The sequence below is a fragment of the Perissodus microlepis genome, chromosome 22 (genome assembly GCF_051167445.1).
Source record: "Perissodus microlepis isolate ML-2025 ecotype Zambia chromosome 22, ASM5116744v1, whole genome shotgun sequence".
In the NCBI taxonomy this organism is placed as follows: Eukaryota; Metazoa; Chordata; class Actinopteri; order Cichliformes; family Cichlidae; genus Perissodus; species Perissodus microlepis.
Genome location: NC_140481.1, coordinates 1,713,432 through 1,731,238, shown reverse-complemented (window position 1 = coordinate 1,731,238; position 17,807 = coordinate 1,713,432). Strand labels below are relative to the sequence as shown.

General features: G+C 40.9%; 1 protein-coding gene across 2 annotated transcripts; it reads left to right on the top strand.

The window, feature by feature from the left end:
* Positions 1–805: 805 nt before the first annotated feature.
* Positions 806–15,082, top strand: LOC146362377 (tropomyosin alpha-1 chain-like). Of its 2 annotated transcripts, XM_084919651.1 has the most exons (10): positions 806–1,012; positions 1,289–1,414; positions 7,506–7,639; positions 9,824–9,941; positions 10,118–10,188; positions 10,369–10,444; positions 10,635–10,697; positions 10,895–10,964; positions 12,510–12,588; positions 14,451–15,082. In XM_084919651.1, exons 1-10 carry the CDS (start codon positions 899–901, stop codon positions 14,452–14,454), a joined length of 855 nt encoding a protein of 284 aa, XP_084775777.1. In that variant the 5' UTR covers positions 806–898; the 3' UTR covers positions 14,455–15,082. The 2 variants fall into 2 exon arrangements, with proteins under 2 accessions (XP_084775777.1, XP_084775778.1); XM_084919652.1 differs by lacking the exon at positions 14,451–15,082 and having other exon boundaries at positions 12,510–12,592.
* The last annotated feature ends 2,725 nt before the right edge of the window (positions 15,083–17,807 follow it).

The following is a 17,807-nucleotide window of genomic DNA, read 5'->3' as shown; positions in this document are numbered from 1 at the left end:
AGAAGCGGATTCTTCCACTGACCGCTGCGGCACACCTGCACCAGGGCAAACCTCCGCCTACCCTACTCCTGCTTTACAGGTGAAAATAGAGCAAAAGGACTGCTAGTCTGTGACTTTATTTATTTTCTGCTGTGTTTTACTTGCATCTATTTGAAAGACTGAGTGTAAACACAAAAAAAATTATTTTATGTGCTGGAATGTGCAGAAAATAAGTTTAAATGTTAAACAAATTTCTTCCAGTCAGAGAATGTTGCATATAATTAAATTTTTGCCTGATGCATAAAGTTAAAAGATTAAAACTAATAAAACAAGTTTTAAAAAGAGACTTTTCCATTTGATTACATTTTGTATGATGGATTATGCAGAAAAAGTAGAATTGGGCTGAAAGATCTATCACTTTATCACCTATTCAGGTTGTAAATCGTGTTTTTAAAAAGTAACTAAGTAAGTAAGTAACTGAGTAATTAATTACTTTTGAAAATAAGTAATCAGTAAAGTAACGGGATTACTTTTTTGGGGAAGTAATCAGTAATTAGTTACTGATTACTTTTTTCAAGTAACTTGACCAACACTGTCCATGTATGTGCATGGAAGGACAGACAACAGTCATGACAAAAGTGGTCCTGAAAACACATTTCATTTCTGTTTTTTCCTTCCTTCTTCACAGCTACATGATAAGAGCAGATCAAAGATATTCTGAGGTGCTTGTGTGGAGGTTCACTTTCCAGCTAATCTGCAGAGTACAGTTGTGTGTGATTTTGGGGGAGTGTCTCCTTGTCTGTCATATAAATAGTCTGCTGCTTTGTTAGAGTTGGTCTCTCTTCCAGTTTGCCAGTCTCAGGTTCTGCACCAATTAGTATTGATCTTTTCAGGAAAACGCTATTACACATCAACAAAAATGGAGGCCATCAAGAAGAAAATGCTTATGCTGAAGTTGGACAAGGAAAATGCGCTGGATCAGGCAGAACAGGCTGAAACGGACAGAAAAGCAGCTGAAGACAGAAGCAAGCAGGTAGGTCACACAGCTGCAAATCACATGAAGCGGACTCATCAGTCTGGTGGTTTATATGAGCTTAGTATGTGGTGTAGTTTAGCATCTTGTACCAATGAGAATGATGAATGAAAATAGGAAAGATGACTTTTTGAGACTTTCCAGAGACCCAGTTATGTTTTATCTGTGGTTTTGGTGGATGGTAGTCAAACAAGGACCTGAGTCTGCTGCTGAGGAAAGTCTGTCCAAAAATGTACATTAAAATCTAACCCTGTGTTTCTTGTCCCACGCTATCAGCATGAAGACGAGCTTATACAAATGCAAAAGAAGCTGAAAGCAACAGAAGATGAGCTTGATAAATACTCCGAGGCCTTAAAGGATGCTCAGGAGAAGCTTGAAGTTGCTGATAAGAAAGCTGCTGATGTGAGTAAAACTAATTCACAGTGGTGTGTTTGGTGCATTTCATAATACCACATTATTGATTACTGACCAACCTTTACATTCTGAAAATACAAAAGAAATATGTCTCTTCCACAAAGCAAACAGATTAGCAGGACGTGGATGTGACTCTTTGGGAGATTTTTTCCCCTATTTTATGACTGGGAAGGCCAAGAAACTGTAATACATGATACAGCGCTCGCTCAGCGGTGGCATTGTGTCTCACACAGCATGAACTGATGGTCAGTGTAAACCAAGCCAGTTTGAGTTCCTGTTTCAGCCTTGCATTCCATTCTCATCATGCTTACGTCTCACAGCTGTTGGGGGATTCAGAGCCCTTTTTAACTCTGATGTCAACCACCCAACCTTGGCAGTGAGATTAACAATTGTTCAAGTCCATTTTAGGTACCCATGCCTCCCAGATCACAGTAACTGATGGCCTTTATTTAATGGATGTAGCCTAATTTAGGCTCATTCACTGTGGCTCTCACAGCACAATAAGAACTAGACTATCATAAACCAGTGGGCTATTGCACTCACCTTTCTCCACCCGTTTTACTTTCATACTTCAGCTCGTGCTACAATGTTTAGTTCTCAAAGGTGTCCATCCAAATGGTTCTCTTTCACACACTGACTTTGAGAATTTAAACTAGCGTCAGATTCACAGGACAGGCTCTCTGTCAGACATCGCTGAAGTGAAATACAAACGCAGGCCATAAGAGGCTGAAAGGAGAGGGGAACAAATGGAAAACAAACAGATGATATGACAAAATGACTTTTTATACACACACTGAGGGGTGGTTAGAAATGATACACCACTGAGGAAAGTCAGACACGGATTAAACTACAGAAAAGAGCGGGGGGGGGGCAGATAATCATACACAAGGAAAGACAAGACAAGAGTAGAAGGTCAGACATGAGGAAAGTAATGTTCAAAGGGAGGAAGAGGAATTAACCAAAAACCCATAAATAACACAGAAACTGACTAAATATAAACAGAGACAGAAGAGGAAAGATTTCCTCTGAGAGAAGCGATAGTTATTTCTATTTCTCCATATTTTTCTTTGTTTATTTGTTTTATGTTATCCATACAAATCAGTGTTCAAAACCTCTTTTGGACAGATGTCCAATGTTATGATCAGAAAGTCATTGGTGCACACAAGCGGTGAGGCGGCGGAGTCCTTTTGTTTAATGGCTGACCCCATTAAATCCAGTCGAGCCAGTCGAGCCAGTCGAACCAGCCGAGCCAGTCGAACCAGTCGAGCCATTAATTACAGAAACTCAGTCCACTAATTTAGCTCTTAGGTACAGTCCATATGTTTTTGGACAGTGGCACACTTTTTGTAATTTTGCCTCTATACAGCACCACACTGGATTTGAAATCAAACAATCAAAGCCATTTTCAAAAACCCTTTCTTCAAAAGATATGGCAGTTACATCGGATGAGAATCGTACAAAAACATAGATATATTTATACAAATATTTAAAATATTCCAGGAAAAAGGGAATTTATCTGTCCAAAGGATAGTACTAATGTCTTTTAAGACAATATCACTATTAATAATTCTTTAGCTCTCATTTTCCAGAGTGTTGATTATGGACACGATTTACCAAAATAAATCTCTTTTGCTATCCATCAGTAGTCCTTCAAATAAACCATAATTTAAAGATTTTAGTTTGCTGTCAATGATAAAACCTGCTGCTCTGTAGCAGTCTAACAATAAATGTTCAAAGGTTCCACCTTCATCGTGGTTCAGCAGAGGACCTTTTCTTATAGTAATTTAATCTTTCTATATTCTCTTGATTCATAATTATCACCATGACCTCATCAGCACAAGCCATGGCTGCCATTCTGTATGAATCACAGATATTATTACGCTCAACCTGAGGATCTATCTCGTTTTGCTGCGCGGCACCGACCAGAGACTCGATCTTCCAGGTGATAGATCCAACGACGAGGGAGGCTGGGAGGATTGGTTCACTCTCTTTGGGGGGAGAGAGCCTCTGCGTTGGTGCTCCACGAGTCTGGGAGGTAGAAGTTTGTATAGTTAAACTGGGCAACCAGAAAAAGACCACCTGGCTTGGAGTGAGTTTGATCATTTTGCTGGTTCTTGTGGTCATCCAAACAACAAAGGGATGTTCAGCTTCCTCTTCAAGTGCCTCCATTCTTCCAGCGCCAGCTTCACCACCAGCAGTTCTCACCTCCCCATGTTGTAATTGTGCTTTGTGGGTGACAGCAGATGAGCAAAGAAAGCCAAGGGGTGCATTTTATGCAGCCCTCTGGGATAACACTGCATCTACCCCAGAATCCAACGTGTCAACCTCCTCAATGAACTAGAGTGTGTTGAGCAAGAATAGGCGCAGAGGCGAGCAGATGCTCAAGATGGTCGAAGGTTTCCCAGGCTGAGACATTCCACTAGAAAGGTGTCTTAAGAAAAGTCAGACTTTGCTATTGTTCCCGATAAACCAGCGATAGAAGTTGGAAAAACCTAAAAAGTAGACACTGTAGATCAGCGGTCCCCAACCCCCGGGCCGGTACCGGTCCGTGAGTCGTTTGGTACCGGGCCGCGAGAGTTGAGGCTCAGGTGTGAAATGTATAGTTTTCAGGGTTTTTATCGGTTTTCAGCGTTATTTTGTTATCGTTTTTATCGTTAACTCGGTTTTCCTGGGTCTTTTCACGTGTGTTATGAATAAATCTTCTTTTTTCGGTACCGGTACTAGTTTTATTTTGTTGTATTTATCCGCGACACCTTAGAGGTCGGTCCGTGAAAATATTGTCGGGCATAAACCCGGCGCAAAAAAGGTTGGGGACCGCTGCTGTAGATGTTTCCTGGATATGGGAACTACCACTGCCTGCACTTTCACCATGAATTTGCTGCATTCAACTATCTTTTGGAGCAGAATGTCCTGATTTGAAGTGAGGCCACAAAGAACTCACTCATGTTCTCCCCACTGTTGTCATTGGATGGTGATTGCATCCTGGTGCAAATCAGTGTCTGTTGAGCCCATTGTGGTCAGATTGTTGTGTCATAAAACCAGCAGAAAGAGGGACCCACTCACAGATCACTGAGAAAACATCATGACTCAGTGTTTCTGTGTTTCTAGGTTCTCATTTGGTGTTGTTTAGCTTCCTTGTTCTTCCCAGTTTAATCATTTGTATTTCCAGTTCTGAATTGTTTGTTCCCTTTCGTGTCCTGGTTGTCTTGGTCTCGTCTGTGTTCTCCCCAGCCTGTCATGTCTGTCGCCCTCTCCATCTTCTCAGTCTGTCTCATCCCCTGTCCCAGTGTTTGTATATCTTAGTCTGCGTCTTAGTATGTTTCCTGATTTATTTTGGCAGTCTCTCATCCTGTGTTCAGTGTGTTCAGTTTTGCTTCCTCCCTTCCTGTTAGTCTGATTATTTCCTGCTGCGTTCCCTCCTGTTTCCCATCCTCTCATTATCCTGTGTGTATTTAAGGCCTCAGTCTCCCTCTGCTCACTGGTGTGTTGTCCACTGGCTGTGTTTCTCAATGCTCCATGTTCTCCTCACTACTCGTTCCCAGTTTTCAATGTTTAGTTTTTGTGTGTACAGAGATAAAGCTGCCTCTTCCAGTTTACCCTCTTCGTGTTTGAGTCCTGTAACTGGGTCCCACCTCTGCCTGGGTCCCACTCTTGACAGACATAGCTAAGCATTTTGCAATCTGGCGCCATCTGTTACAGCTGAAATTTCTTAGGTATCAAAAAGCAGAAATGAGGTTTTCTTGGCAGTCGGCATTTTTGCAAAACCAAAAGAACTCAAAAGTACACAATACTGTACACAACAGTACTCCAGTGCATAATGTATCTGTGCGTGAACAAGTCAGTTAGGCAGAAAATAGCAATTCATGATGGAAACTGCCTTCAAGCCCTTGAGCTCTGCAGGAAATGTGGTTTTATCGAGGTGGATTTTTTGGTAGCAAGACAGAAAAGACAGAATTCCTGCTAATGTTGTTCAAATGTGAATCGTAATTCTGGTCTTCGTGTGCTGCTGGTTCAGTAAATTTTGTTGTTGCACGATGAAACTGGCAGCTGTGGAATCTGTGAGATCTGTGCATTCAGCAGAGACACTGTTTGTGTACTTGCCATCTTGTGAACGGGGGAATCTGTATCTTTTCACTTATACCTGCTCTTTAATTGGTTAAAGAGTTATTCTAGCTGTTTTATTTTGCCCTTTCAATGCTTGTAAACCTTGGTATATTTTAGAAATGGGTCTAATTCCTGAAATAGATTTTTATGCCATTAGGAAAACATTCAGAACACCGACACAGCTCCTTCAAGATCTTTCTGTTAAATATACTTTCAATCTTATGTTTAATTTGTAAAAATCTACAGAAGTCTTTATTTGTCAGTCCTTTTTCTTTCAAATCTTCAAAACCTTTTTAATTGGTCCCTTTAAGTAAATCAAAATATTTAACCAAACCCATATCTTTCCATTTCTTAAATCAAGTATCCGTTACATTTGGGATAAATCCAGGGTTGTGTGAGTCTATGGGGCTCCTGGTCTGGTTCTGTCTGACCACATTAAACGAAGTCCTAGGACATGTTTGTATGCAGGGACTGGATTCATTAAGGTGTGTGGAGAGGCTTCTATCACCTATTATTGCCTGAAACCGAATATGGTTTGATATTTGGCATGCGATTTCCTTCCACTGTGCCGTGCAGACCAGGTTACATATGTCCACTAGATTGCCAGTTGTGCATAAGATGTATTTCACCTGTGTGCACCTTCCTCCACCTTAACATGCCACCCTGTGTTCCTTCCTCTTCTTGAAGCATGCATTGACCACTCATTTCCATCCTTTGCTGAAATCACTTCCTCATCACCCGTGTTCCCATGTCTGTTAAAGTTGACACCAGTTACCACTCATTACCACTATATTCAACTTTTCTGACTGTGGAGCACACGCATTAACATTCACCTATTTGATGTACAGCTTCGAACTAATGCTCCGGTCTGACAGACTCTTCACCTGAACAGAACTATTCATATACACTTCCTTCAAAATGACCCATAATCGAGTTCTCTCTCTAGAACAGTTTGAATCCACCTCCAATGCTACTGGCCTCATCACTTCGACCTGGTCTCTTGTACACACAATATGTCTGTTTTCCTTCTCTTCATAATATCTCCCTTAATGAGCCATAGTCCATACGGACTCCTTACTCTTTTCCACGTTCCTGCATTTCTGTCTTTCTCGATGCCTCCTAACTCACCTTCACTGCTGAGTCTTCCTTTGTCTTCGGCCAACAGTGGCACCCTGTTTTCGCCCTAACACCCCAACCATTCCAGCAATCAGGTATGTATCATAGAGAGGCCAGACCAGAGCCACTCCTCAGTAAAAGTAAGTTGGAGTTTTCCAAAAGGCACCTGAAGCACTCTCACACGATGAGAAACAAAATTCCCTGCTCTGATGAAACAAACACTTAGCTCTTTGGCCTGAATGCCAAGCGTGATGTCTGGAGGAAATCAGGCACCGCTCATCACCTGGCCAATGCCATCTCTACAGTGAAGCATGATGGTAGCAACCTGCTCCAAACTGCTCTGGGCCTCGAAGGTCATCTTTCAACAGGACAAAGACCCTAAGCACACAGTCCAGATAACAAAGGAGTCACTTTATGATCCTTATGTGACCTAGCCAGAGCCAAGACTTGATTTAAGACCTGTTAAATCTAATATTTGTAAATGTATGTTTAAAAAAAAATTCAAGCAAAGGGTTTTTCATGCTGTCATTATGGAACATCGTACGTGGAATTTTGGAAATGAATTTAATCCGTTTTGGAATAATGGTGTAATGTGACAAAATGTGGAAAAAGAGAGAGTACATGCACTGTGTCATGATAAGCTTCTGGCTGAGTACATCATCCTAACTCACTGAAAACCAAAAAGGTTATTTGAAGAGATTCTTTGGAAAAGCTTTGTCCAAATCCACATTATATTATCCATCTCTTTGGAATAACATGCAATACGCTTCTATCAGGAAATGCTGCTTTTACTGTGTTAGACATGTGCAGCGTATGTAACAGACTGTTTTTCTAATTAATCTGCTCCTTGCATTCTCAGGCAGAGGCAGAAGTGGCTTCCCTCAACAGACGTATCCAGCTCGTAGAGGAGGAGCTGGACCGCGCTCAGGAGAGGCTGGCAACAGCTCTGCAGAAACTGGAAGAAGCTGAGAAGGCTGCAGATGAGAGCGAGAGGTGACTCTGCTGTGACCTCTATTGTTCTTCTGCGATGAGTATCACAAGTCAAGCGTTATAGGAACAGCTTGAATGTCAGTGACCACACTTTTCCTGTTGGATGGTTCATGAACATGCTGTGCTAGAACCACACAAAAAAGACCTGGAACTGAAAATGTATCTTAATATATCAGTAAAAAACTCCATAGATGTTGAATAGCTACTGAGTATTTGAGCTTAGTGCAGACATGGAAGCAGATGGAAATTTAAACAGCAAGCGAGATCTTTGTACTGGCTGATCAGACTTTATACAAAACAGGCGCCAGGAACTAAACAGGAAACCTAAACTGGGGGTACACTAGAAACCAGGAACACTTGGAGGTCATCAGACCCATGACTGGAACATAAGAGACACTGACAGAGTGTATACATAAGAGAAGTGGAGATGCATAGAAACACAGCTGGAGCAAACTAGACAAACGTTAGAGGGGAAACAAAACTGAACACAATGCACATGAGACAAGGAGAGAGAGCGCGAGGGACATGACGGGCTGGGGGGAACACAGACGAGACCAAGACAACGAGGACACGAAATGGAACAAGTAACTAGAAATGCAAATGATTCAACTAGGAAGGAAAAGGAAAAGCTACATGCACGTGACTGCAATGAAACTACATAACAAACTTAGAAAAAGCGACCAAACTAACAACCTTGACGAGTCCAACAGAAAACAGGGATCCTTACAATTGGACAATCTGTGTAACCTCTGTAAGGCCAAGGCATCGCCTCATGCTACTGGTACTTACACCAACACCAGCCAAATGCAAAACGAAAAAGTACCAAAAAAAAACATTCAGAAAAGATGAGGAGGGGAAAAAGTCAGTGGCCTCCACCTGTTAAACCTTTCCTGTTTAGGACGTGTTTCATTGTTGCTTCTCTGGTGCACTTGTTAGTTTTATTAGGACCAAAGCAGCTCAAACAATCCCCTTTGCTACTTAACAGATCAGGTCAATATCTGAAAGTTTCATTGAGTTGGTGCTATACTCATTTTTTTAATTGTGTATTATTGCACAGTCTATTATTAGCTTCCTCCCAGTCATATGTAAGGCAGCAGCGAAGTAGGTAGCCAAGTTACAACCTAAGCATCTAAACAGAGGTTATTAATACCACGTTCTTTTATTTAGCTGACAGATTTTCAAAATGAACTGTTCTATGCATCAAATCCTATCTGCCCCACAGAAAACACTGTGTAGCTATGGTGACAGGTCACTGTGTGGCAGCACCATGACAGGTCCATGTATCCTAAGTGAGGCTCTTGATTACATATTTGATCACCACACTGGTGAGGAGGAGAGAGGCCAGGAAACTGACAGTGAGGATGGATCAGAAGCTGAAGATGGCACCGAATATAATCCAGATAAAGAGGAATGATGATGACCATCGAATCCTGCTTTGAATTGTTCCTGATTAATTAAACATGACCGTAATTAAACATGATTTACATGTTGTTATGGGCGATTCACTTTGACAGCCACAATACTATTCAGGGTCATCATCAGCAAGACAAACTGGCAGTGATTAGAGGTTTGTGACGAGTGTGTGGAATAGCAGCCACTCATCACTCATGTCCAAGTCCAAACATCACAGTGTCTGGTCACCGGTAGGGGACGCTGCCCTTTCAAAAAGTATATGCCAAGCAAGCAGTCTAAACATGGCATAAAGATATGTCAGAAGTGCAGTTTTGGGATAATTTCCTAGTCACACAAATAAAACATTCCCGTTCACTTTTGGCCAGGACCACAACAGGTGTTGCTTTATGTGACTATAAAAGATTTGAAATGGTTTAAAAACAAATGTTCTTAATGTTGTAACTTATCCAAAGTAGCCTGCGATAAACAGTAGACTGTGTTTCATCTGATCATTTCTTATAGTCAAACTAATCCAGAAGTGTTGTTTTTTCAGATTAATGAGACTTAGAAAGGCTGTAATGCTCACAAGAACCTGAGCTGATTACAAAAATCTAACACAACATATAGTGATAATATATCTATTATTATAGTTTCTATAAAGAGTCCTAATGGAACAGCCACTTTTGATCGGGAACACAGAATTGTTTTACATGAAATGAACGAAGCATGAGGGTTAAAAATGTTTAGCAGCGTATTTGTATGTGTTTGTAAAGTAAGGATGGTTTGTCTGCACAGAGGCATGAAGGTCATTGAGAACAGAGCTCTGAAAGATGAAGAGAAGATGGAGCTCCAGGAGATTCAGCTGAAGGAAGCTAAACACATCGCTGAGGAGGCTGACCGCAAATACGAGGAGGCGAGTGTTTTTGTTCTTGTCTGTTGCAGTCCGCTGCAGTGATGCACTTTCTTTAGGAACCAAAGACATTTGAAAGGAGCTGGTAACTGTATCTACCTCTGTGTTGTTATTACAATAATACTGAAAAATAGCAAATCCACGGTGCAGGACCTTAAACTCTCACACTTTCTACTCAGGTTGCTCGTAAACTGGTGATTGTAGAAGGAGAGTTAGAGCGTACAGAGGAGAGGGCAGAGCTGGCTGAGGCGTGAGTACATATACCGTGTTACCTGCCTCATGTTTGGTTTTTATTTGAAGGACAGAAGCAATTATTTCCTAGGAGCACTGCTTCAAGTGTTTACAGGTTTTTTTTTTACATATCATGGCAAACATTTAAACTGTGAGTTTTCTGCACCAACCTGTTTTTGTCTTCTAAAAACTCTAAAAGTAAATGTGCTGAGCTGGAGGATGAACTGAAGAATGTCACCAATAACCTAAAGTCCCTGGAGGCCAGGGCTGAGAAGGTAAGGAAAGGCCAGAGACACTGAAAGTAAACATATATTTTCAAAATGTGACTTTTTACATATAACAATAAAGAAGCTGACACAGTACACTCGGGAGGTTTAGACTCAAACCAAGTATCTCCTTGCCCTGCTGTGACACTTCACCATCCTGCAGACCTCACCCTCTGACTAATCTTCTCCTTCCACACAGTACTCGCAAAAGGAGGACAAGTATGAGGAAGAAATTAAGATCCTAACTGACAAACTGAAGGAGGTGAGCAAGAAAGAAAAATGACCTGTAGATATTCTAAATGCTGGATTTATTAATCATTTTATTTATCTATTTAAAATATTTTCTACATTTAAATGAGTGCTGGGCTCTAAATGTTTTGATGCTTTGAGAGGTCAACATACTGCTGCATTTCTGTTACTTCTTCAACTTTGTCTGATCAAAAGTTGTTGCTTTAACAGGCCGAGACGCGAGCTGAGTTTGCTGAGAGATCTGTGGCCAAGCTCGAGAAGACAATTGATGATCTGGAAGGTAAAACACTCATTTCTCAACAAAATTCACTCTTTAATTACCGTATTTTTCAGACCATCAGGCGCACCAGATTATAAGGCGCACTAAGCGAAACAAAACAGTCAAATAAGTCACACTTTACTCAACTTATTCTTCTTGCTTCCTCCACTTCTGTACCATTGATTCATTAATGTTGAATTCTCTGCAGCTGCTCTATTCCCATGTTGTTGCAGTATATTAATGACTAACCTCGTATTGTGGATGGATTATCTCAGTTGTTCTCCTGACTGAAGTTTGGTCTGTTTACAGCATCCTGCCATGCGATTGCATTTGTCCCTAACCATCGGGAACCCTCATGTTAACTTTTATCGAGTGGAAAAAAGTTAGCGTCCATCCTGCAGCTTCACTGTGTTTGTTATGCTAACATAGCTGTGTCACTAGCGACACGTGGCACATCATTATATACCAGCTAGCCCAACTTCAGTAACCCTACAAACGTCACTGCTGTTTAGTTTCCTGTCTTCATTTATGTTGGAAGTGATAGCAGAGCTGTACGTTTTAATATTTTCAGAAATCTCTCAGTCAGAACATGCTATGGTTGTGTCCAAATTCATGGGCTGCATCCTCCTGAGGACCCGGCCTTCGCGGTCTACGTGGGCCGGGTCCTCAGAAGGTCGGGTAGGCCGGAAGTAAACGGCTGTGGAAATTGGACGGTCTAGCCTTCAGATCAGCGTCACCGCTGTCTCTGTGGAGTTTAATAAACTCGGCCGTCTGCTCCGTGCTATCTAAAATATAACAGGACACTGGCGTAAATTCTCGACCGTCTCATACTTCTGTTTAATCAGTTTTCTGTTTGACGTTTAGTCAGCTGTGTGAAAACCAAGGAGGAACCCACCCGGGGAATTAATAAAGTTTTATTTTATCTAATCTAATAACTTTAATCTCAGCCAAACCGATTTACTCACGAACAAATAAAACACTGAAAAAAGCCCAACAATAGCATTTTTAGGTTGTCTAAGTGACTTATATTTTACGTTTAACCTGAGTAGCAAAAGTCCGCGGTGATCTGAAAATGACGTGCCGGGAGTTGTGCCGTTCTATATATTCTATATATATATATATATATATATATATATATATCTATATATATATATATATATATATATATATATATATATATATATATATATATGTATGTATGTATGAATATATATATATATATATATATATATATATATATATATATATATATATATATATATATATATATATATATATATATATATATATATATATATATGTATGTATGTATGAATATATATATATATATATATGTATACACATGTATGGGAGGATGTCTCCAGTAAGTTCGGCTGTGATGAAGAGTCCAAGACAGTGAGCAGCACTAACACAGGAAACAATGCTACTCTTATTAACTGGACTCTTCTATTTAAGAAAGAACTGCTTAGTTCTGTGAATGTTTCTGCAGATCAGTTTCAGCCTCTTTGTTTAAACTGTCTGTTTTCTTTCTTCATTTTTGTCTCTTGTCTGTCTTTATACCCACAGATGAACTTTATGCACAAAAGCTCAAGTACAAAGCCATCAGTGAGGAACTGGACCATGCTCTTAATGACATGACCTCTATGTAAGTTGTGACAGCACATGAATGACCAAGAGTCTTGCACATTTAAATCAACCACTTTGTGATTTAATAATGAATTGTGCCATAAAATATGCATTATTAGTAAATTGATTTCAGAGCATCAGGCTGTCCATTTTACTGCTTTAATTTAAAAAATGCTTTAGAAAATTACAAAAATCTTAATTTTTGTTAAATTAAGTTTTTAATTGAGTGTTTAATCTTTTTTTCTAAATAAACAACTAAACATTAAAGAGTTTGATAGTGTTTTGCCACCCAGAATAAGTGCACTGTAAACTTTAAGGTACTGATGTTCTGTGTGGCCTCTTCTTACTGTTGATAGACAAACAGTGGGTACCGAATTGAGACACTATTGAAGGCTGATATTTTGCTTGTTTTGGGACCTCAAAGATGATGCTGAAAACACACTAAAGGTTTAAACCAGGGGTCAGCAAACTTTAAGACCCAAAGAGCCATTTGGAGCCAGTTTCCACGCAAAAGAAAACACTGGGAGCCGCAAATACTTTCTGACATCTAAAATGAAGATAACACTGTATATTGTTTTTTACCTTTATGCTTTGTGTGAACAACTAAGGTGTGTTGCTTATGAAATCCATGAAGTGCTACAGAGAAAATTACATTTTATTTATGTAATTAACACATTTTGAACTCTTAAAGAAATATAACAAAAGGAAAGCTGAACTAAAATGATCCAGCAAACAAAAACTGCTGTGAGCCGCCACCCTTATATCGCCTCTGGGCTTTTGGAGCCTTGACCTGACTTTTAAAAAATAATTGGAAAAAAAGCTCGATGCTGCTAAAAAATGAAAAATAGTTATTTGCAAAATTCTGCCTAAATATGTATTTTACCTGGTTAATGTGTGTGGCGGGGCGTGGTCTGCAGCGCCGCTGCAGGGAAGGCGACGCACCTGAGCAGCACCTGCAATCACGCCTCGCCGCCTTAACGTCTGTGCTGTTGTGTTGTTGTGTGTCGGGCTGTGAGCTGAAAGGCTACAGCCGGCTGTGTGCGTACAGCAACTGTGTGTGAAAAGTGGTCAATAAAGAGATGCTGAAAAGCGTGTTCATGCAAACATCGTCGGGTCTGCCGTGATATGTTTAACATGGGACTTCTGCTCCTGAACCTCTGCGCACAGCGAAGTCACTTTCATCTTTACGCAGGACTGTAAGCTGTCATCTGTGAGGCGTGAGCGGTGTTTGTTTTTCCATAACTGGCCTACCTGGGGTTGAAAGTCTCGCACGGCGTTTCGGCGGGTACACCGGCTTCCGCGAGTGACGCTTATTTTGAGCGATGAAAAAATAATAGAATATAATTTTATTTTTATACTTCAAAATCACAATAATCTTCCAATTTAGAACTACAAGTTAAAAAACAGAACTAACATAAATAAAATACACTTCAGCTAAATACTTCTAATTTATTTTCCCAAACGCGGAGCCGCAGTATAAGGACTAAAGAGCCGCAGGTTGCCGACCCCTGGTTTAAACTGACTGTGACTTGCTGACGCTGTAACGAGGGGCATTGCGCTCATTGTATAAGAAACGAGTGTCTGAATCTAGACTTTAGATAGGTGATGCTATGGATTTGCAGAGGCCATACAGGAAACATTAAACATGAGGATTTGTTTGTAGTCGTACGGAGTCAAATATCTTGTCAGCAAATTGAGCACCTCTGTTAAAGCTGACGGATTCATCAATGAGTTCTTTTGTCGTGGCCACCAAGTTATCTGTAAATATAGACCTGCTTGTAAAACATATTGAATGGCCTGTTGCACTTGTGTTGCCTGCATTACTAAGATGTTATTTCAGATATAATTGCACTTACTGTCTTTTGCTTCTGTTGTTTTCAGCTAAATGTTCAGAATCTCCACCATCCTTCCAGGTTGTGACCTTTTCTTCTGCTGACCATTACTCTCAACTCTGCGTCTGTGATCGCCTACCTGTATTTACAGTATTCCCACTAAATCCTCGAAGTTTGCTCCCGTGCAGTTAGCCTCTTATGATTCAGTTGTCCATGGATAATTGTTTGCTCTCTTAAATGTTGTCTTGTTTTGCTCTTCGTTGTGCTTCTGTATCAATTCTGTGCTGTATCCCTGTTTAAGGAAACATCTCTGGGTTACGTCATCTGTATTCATGGTTTATTTTCTTAGTTTGAAGTTATTAATATTTGTCTTGCAATTTCGACGGGCGTTCTGCAGTGTTCAGTCCCTAATGAATGCTTTCAGGATTTTCTTGTCTCAGGAATTCATGGAAAATTCGGTGATGAAAACCACATCTGGATAGAAATATCACCAACCTATATATAAAAATATAAATATACTTATAGATTTTCCTGAATTGTGAATTACAAAGTATTATGATTGTAAAGCCTTGGTGAAAGTATGTCTCATGTTCATTTGTCTGTCAGCAAAGTAATTTGAACAGTTTTGGAATTTGGTGGAGACGTGGAGCACAGGCAAAATAAATAAAACCATTTACATTTTGTTGCAAATCTGATTCTCTTTGTTGAAAATTACACGAAAGCAGAGATTTGCTGGACTGGTGTTTTAAACTTTTTGAAAATATAAATGAGTGGGGGTATCTACAGCATTCTGCAGTCGCTGGTCTGTGCATTAAATACAACAGAACAACAGAACAAACAAACAAAAGCTGTTGAAGACACCGAAAACATGACTTGTCATTAAATCAAATGGTTAAATACTAAAGGTGAAATGCTGTCGACGCTGTTCTGCCCTGGTGATTAACATGGAAAATTTACATTAGTTTTACTCTCCGTTTGTGCACACTGCACATCGATGATACCCTGCAAAGCATTGTGAGATGTAAGAGCTACAGGCTTTTCTAAAGAAATGTACCTGTTGCCAATTTTTGGAGCTAAATGTGAAAAGCAGCACTGCCTCATTGCGCCTGTTGACACTTTTACTGGAAACATGGACTTACCTGGGATCCCCCTGCCTGCCCACTCTCCTCCTCCAAGAGACACCATGATGTTCTACAACTGTAATCAACCCTTAGCGATTGCTGCCTTTAACCACCTCTCTCCCTACCTGCAGATCCCAAAGCCCCCAGGCCTGGTACAGTGATCTGTCACACTGGGCCAATGCATTTGTGGGCTGACGGGTATTAATATTATAATATTATTATGTTTTTCTTTGTCAATATAATTCGACAGGCTGAAAGCGAGCTTAAAGGGCTTCTGCACACCGTCCCTACCAGCACTGAGAGCAGCATATTCATCCATTTTCATTACCGACTATTTGAGCGCCTTGAGACAACTGCTGTTAGGATTTGGTGCTATATAAATAAAATTGAATTTAATGTAATTGAACTGACACTGGATTGCACAATCAAATTTACTAATGCAACAGGCCCCTGCCCTTAGCTTTCCTTTAAACTCACACACCTTACAGAAGAGTTTTATGTGGATGGAGTGGATAAAACTGAACAAACAAAAGTAAAAAGATAGAAAAGCTAAGATAAGAGAGATATATTAAGAAATAGTTCTTTTTATGTATGTGTCGAATTAACTGGCATGTTAAGAGCTGCACTGTCAACTAGTAACGAGCTCTCACAGTCACAAGAGGCTGCTGTTTCTAACATTAGCTGTGCAGAATTGCAGGAGGAGGGACAGCAGTAACAACAACAGAGTGAGGAATAGAGAACAGACACTGTGATTCCAAAATCAGATGTAGGGGTAGAAGTACGAAGGTAGATTCAAATAACAGGAATAGCTACTTTGACCATGAACCACTCTAAAGTGAACCCCTCACGCTAAAGTGGAGCCTTTAATTGGCACTCGTGCTGTCTGATGATCTGCCTGAGGTATTGCCCTCCCTCTTTCCAGTTCATAGAGCCTCGGGATGAGTGTAGGTGAAGACCTGTGTGCATTGTAAGGAGAAACAGGAAGACATGATGGACACAGTGAGGAAAGACTGTGACCCTTCAAACAAATGAAACAGGTTTTTGAGTTTTCTAACTATGCTGAGCAAGGGTAAGAATCCGACTTTTAAATTAAATTAAATGAAAACTTTGTCTGGGTTTATGGTTGATAAACAAGCTGGAGTGGAAGATTGCTGCTAATCTTCCACAGAATGTGCGTCAAAAACAAAACACCTGGGTCAAAATCAAGACACAAGAAGTGGAATCCTTCACTGCGCACATTAACGCTGTGGATTAAAACATCAAGTTCACCAGGGAAGACACAAAGGACGACTGTTTGCCTTTCCTGGACTGCGCCGTGCACATTGACGAGAATGGCAACCTCAACATCGAAGTTTACCGGAAGCCCACACACACGGACCAGTACCTCCTCTTTGACTCCCATCACCCTCTGGAACAAACTTGGAGTAATCAGGACCCTACACCACCGGGCAGAACATGTTCCCTCTAAGCCTGAAGGGAAAAAGAAGGAACACACACATGTAAAGGAAGCACTCAAAACGTTTAGCTATCCTAACTGGGCGTTTATAAAGTCAGCAAAGAGGCACAGAAAAGAAGACCAGACACCAGCGAGGGAGGATAAGAAGGACAGACGCAACAACATTGTCATCCCCTATGTAGCCGGTGTATCAGAGAAACTCAGGAGAGTTTTCTCCAAGCATGACATCCCGGTGCATTTCAGACCCAGCAACACGCTCAGACAAAAACTGGTTCACCCGAAAGACAAAACGCCAAAACACAGACTTAACAATGTGGTGTATGCTGTACAGTGCAGCGAGGAATGCCCAGACCTCTACATTGGAGAGACCAAACAGCCACTTCACAAGCGCATGGCACAACACAGAAGAGCCACCTCCACAGGACAAGACTCAGCAGTCCATCTGCATCTAAAGGTCAAAGGTCACTCTTTCGAGGATGCCAATGTTCACATTTTGGACAGAGAGGACAGATGGTTTGAAAGAGGAGTGAAAGAAGCCATCTATGTCCACTGTGAGCGACCATCTTTGAACAGAGGCGGTGATTACGACACCAACTCTCTGCCATCTATAATCCAGTTTTGAGCTCCGTCCCCAGACGCCTTAACGCCCACTCACATCCTGGGCCATCTGACCTCAGGAATTCGCATGATGAGGTGGGGCCAGGTTTCACAATGAGCTCACACGAAACCCTGGCTGATTGGGACCCACACCCAGTTTCACACCTTGGCTCAGGCGATTAGAGGATCATCAGGGGGTCCTTTTGTCCCTCTGTGGGGGGAAACTCCCACT

Bases quoted from the DNA above. Each gene is read 5' to 3' on its own strand.
- LOC146362377 (XM_084919651.1), top strand. From the start codon at position 899: ATGGAGGCCATCAAGAAGAAAATGCTTATGCTGAAGTTGGACAAGGAA. The intron at 10,698-10,894 runs GTGAGCAAGAAA...TTGCTTTAACAG, and splicing joins TAACTGACAAACTGAAGGAG to GCCGAGACGCGAGCTGAGTT. The intron at 10,965-12,509 runs GTAAAACACTCA...TTATACCCACAG, and splicing joins GACAATTGATGATCTGGAAG to ATGAACTTTATGCACAAAAG.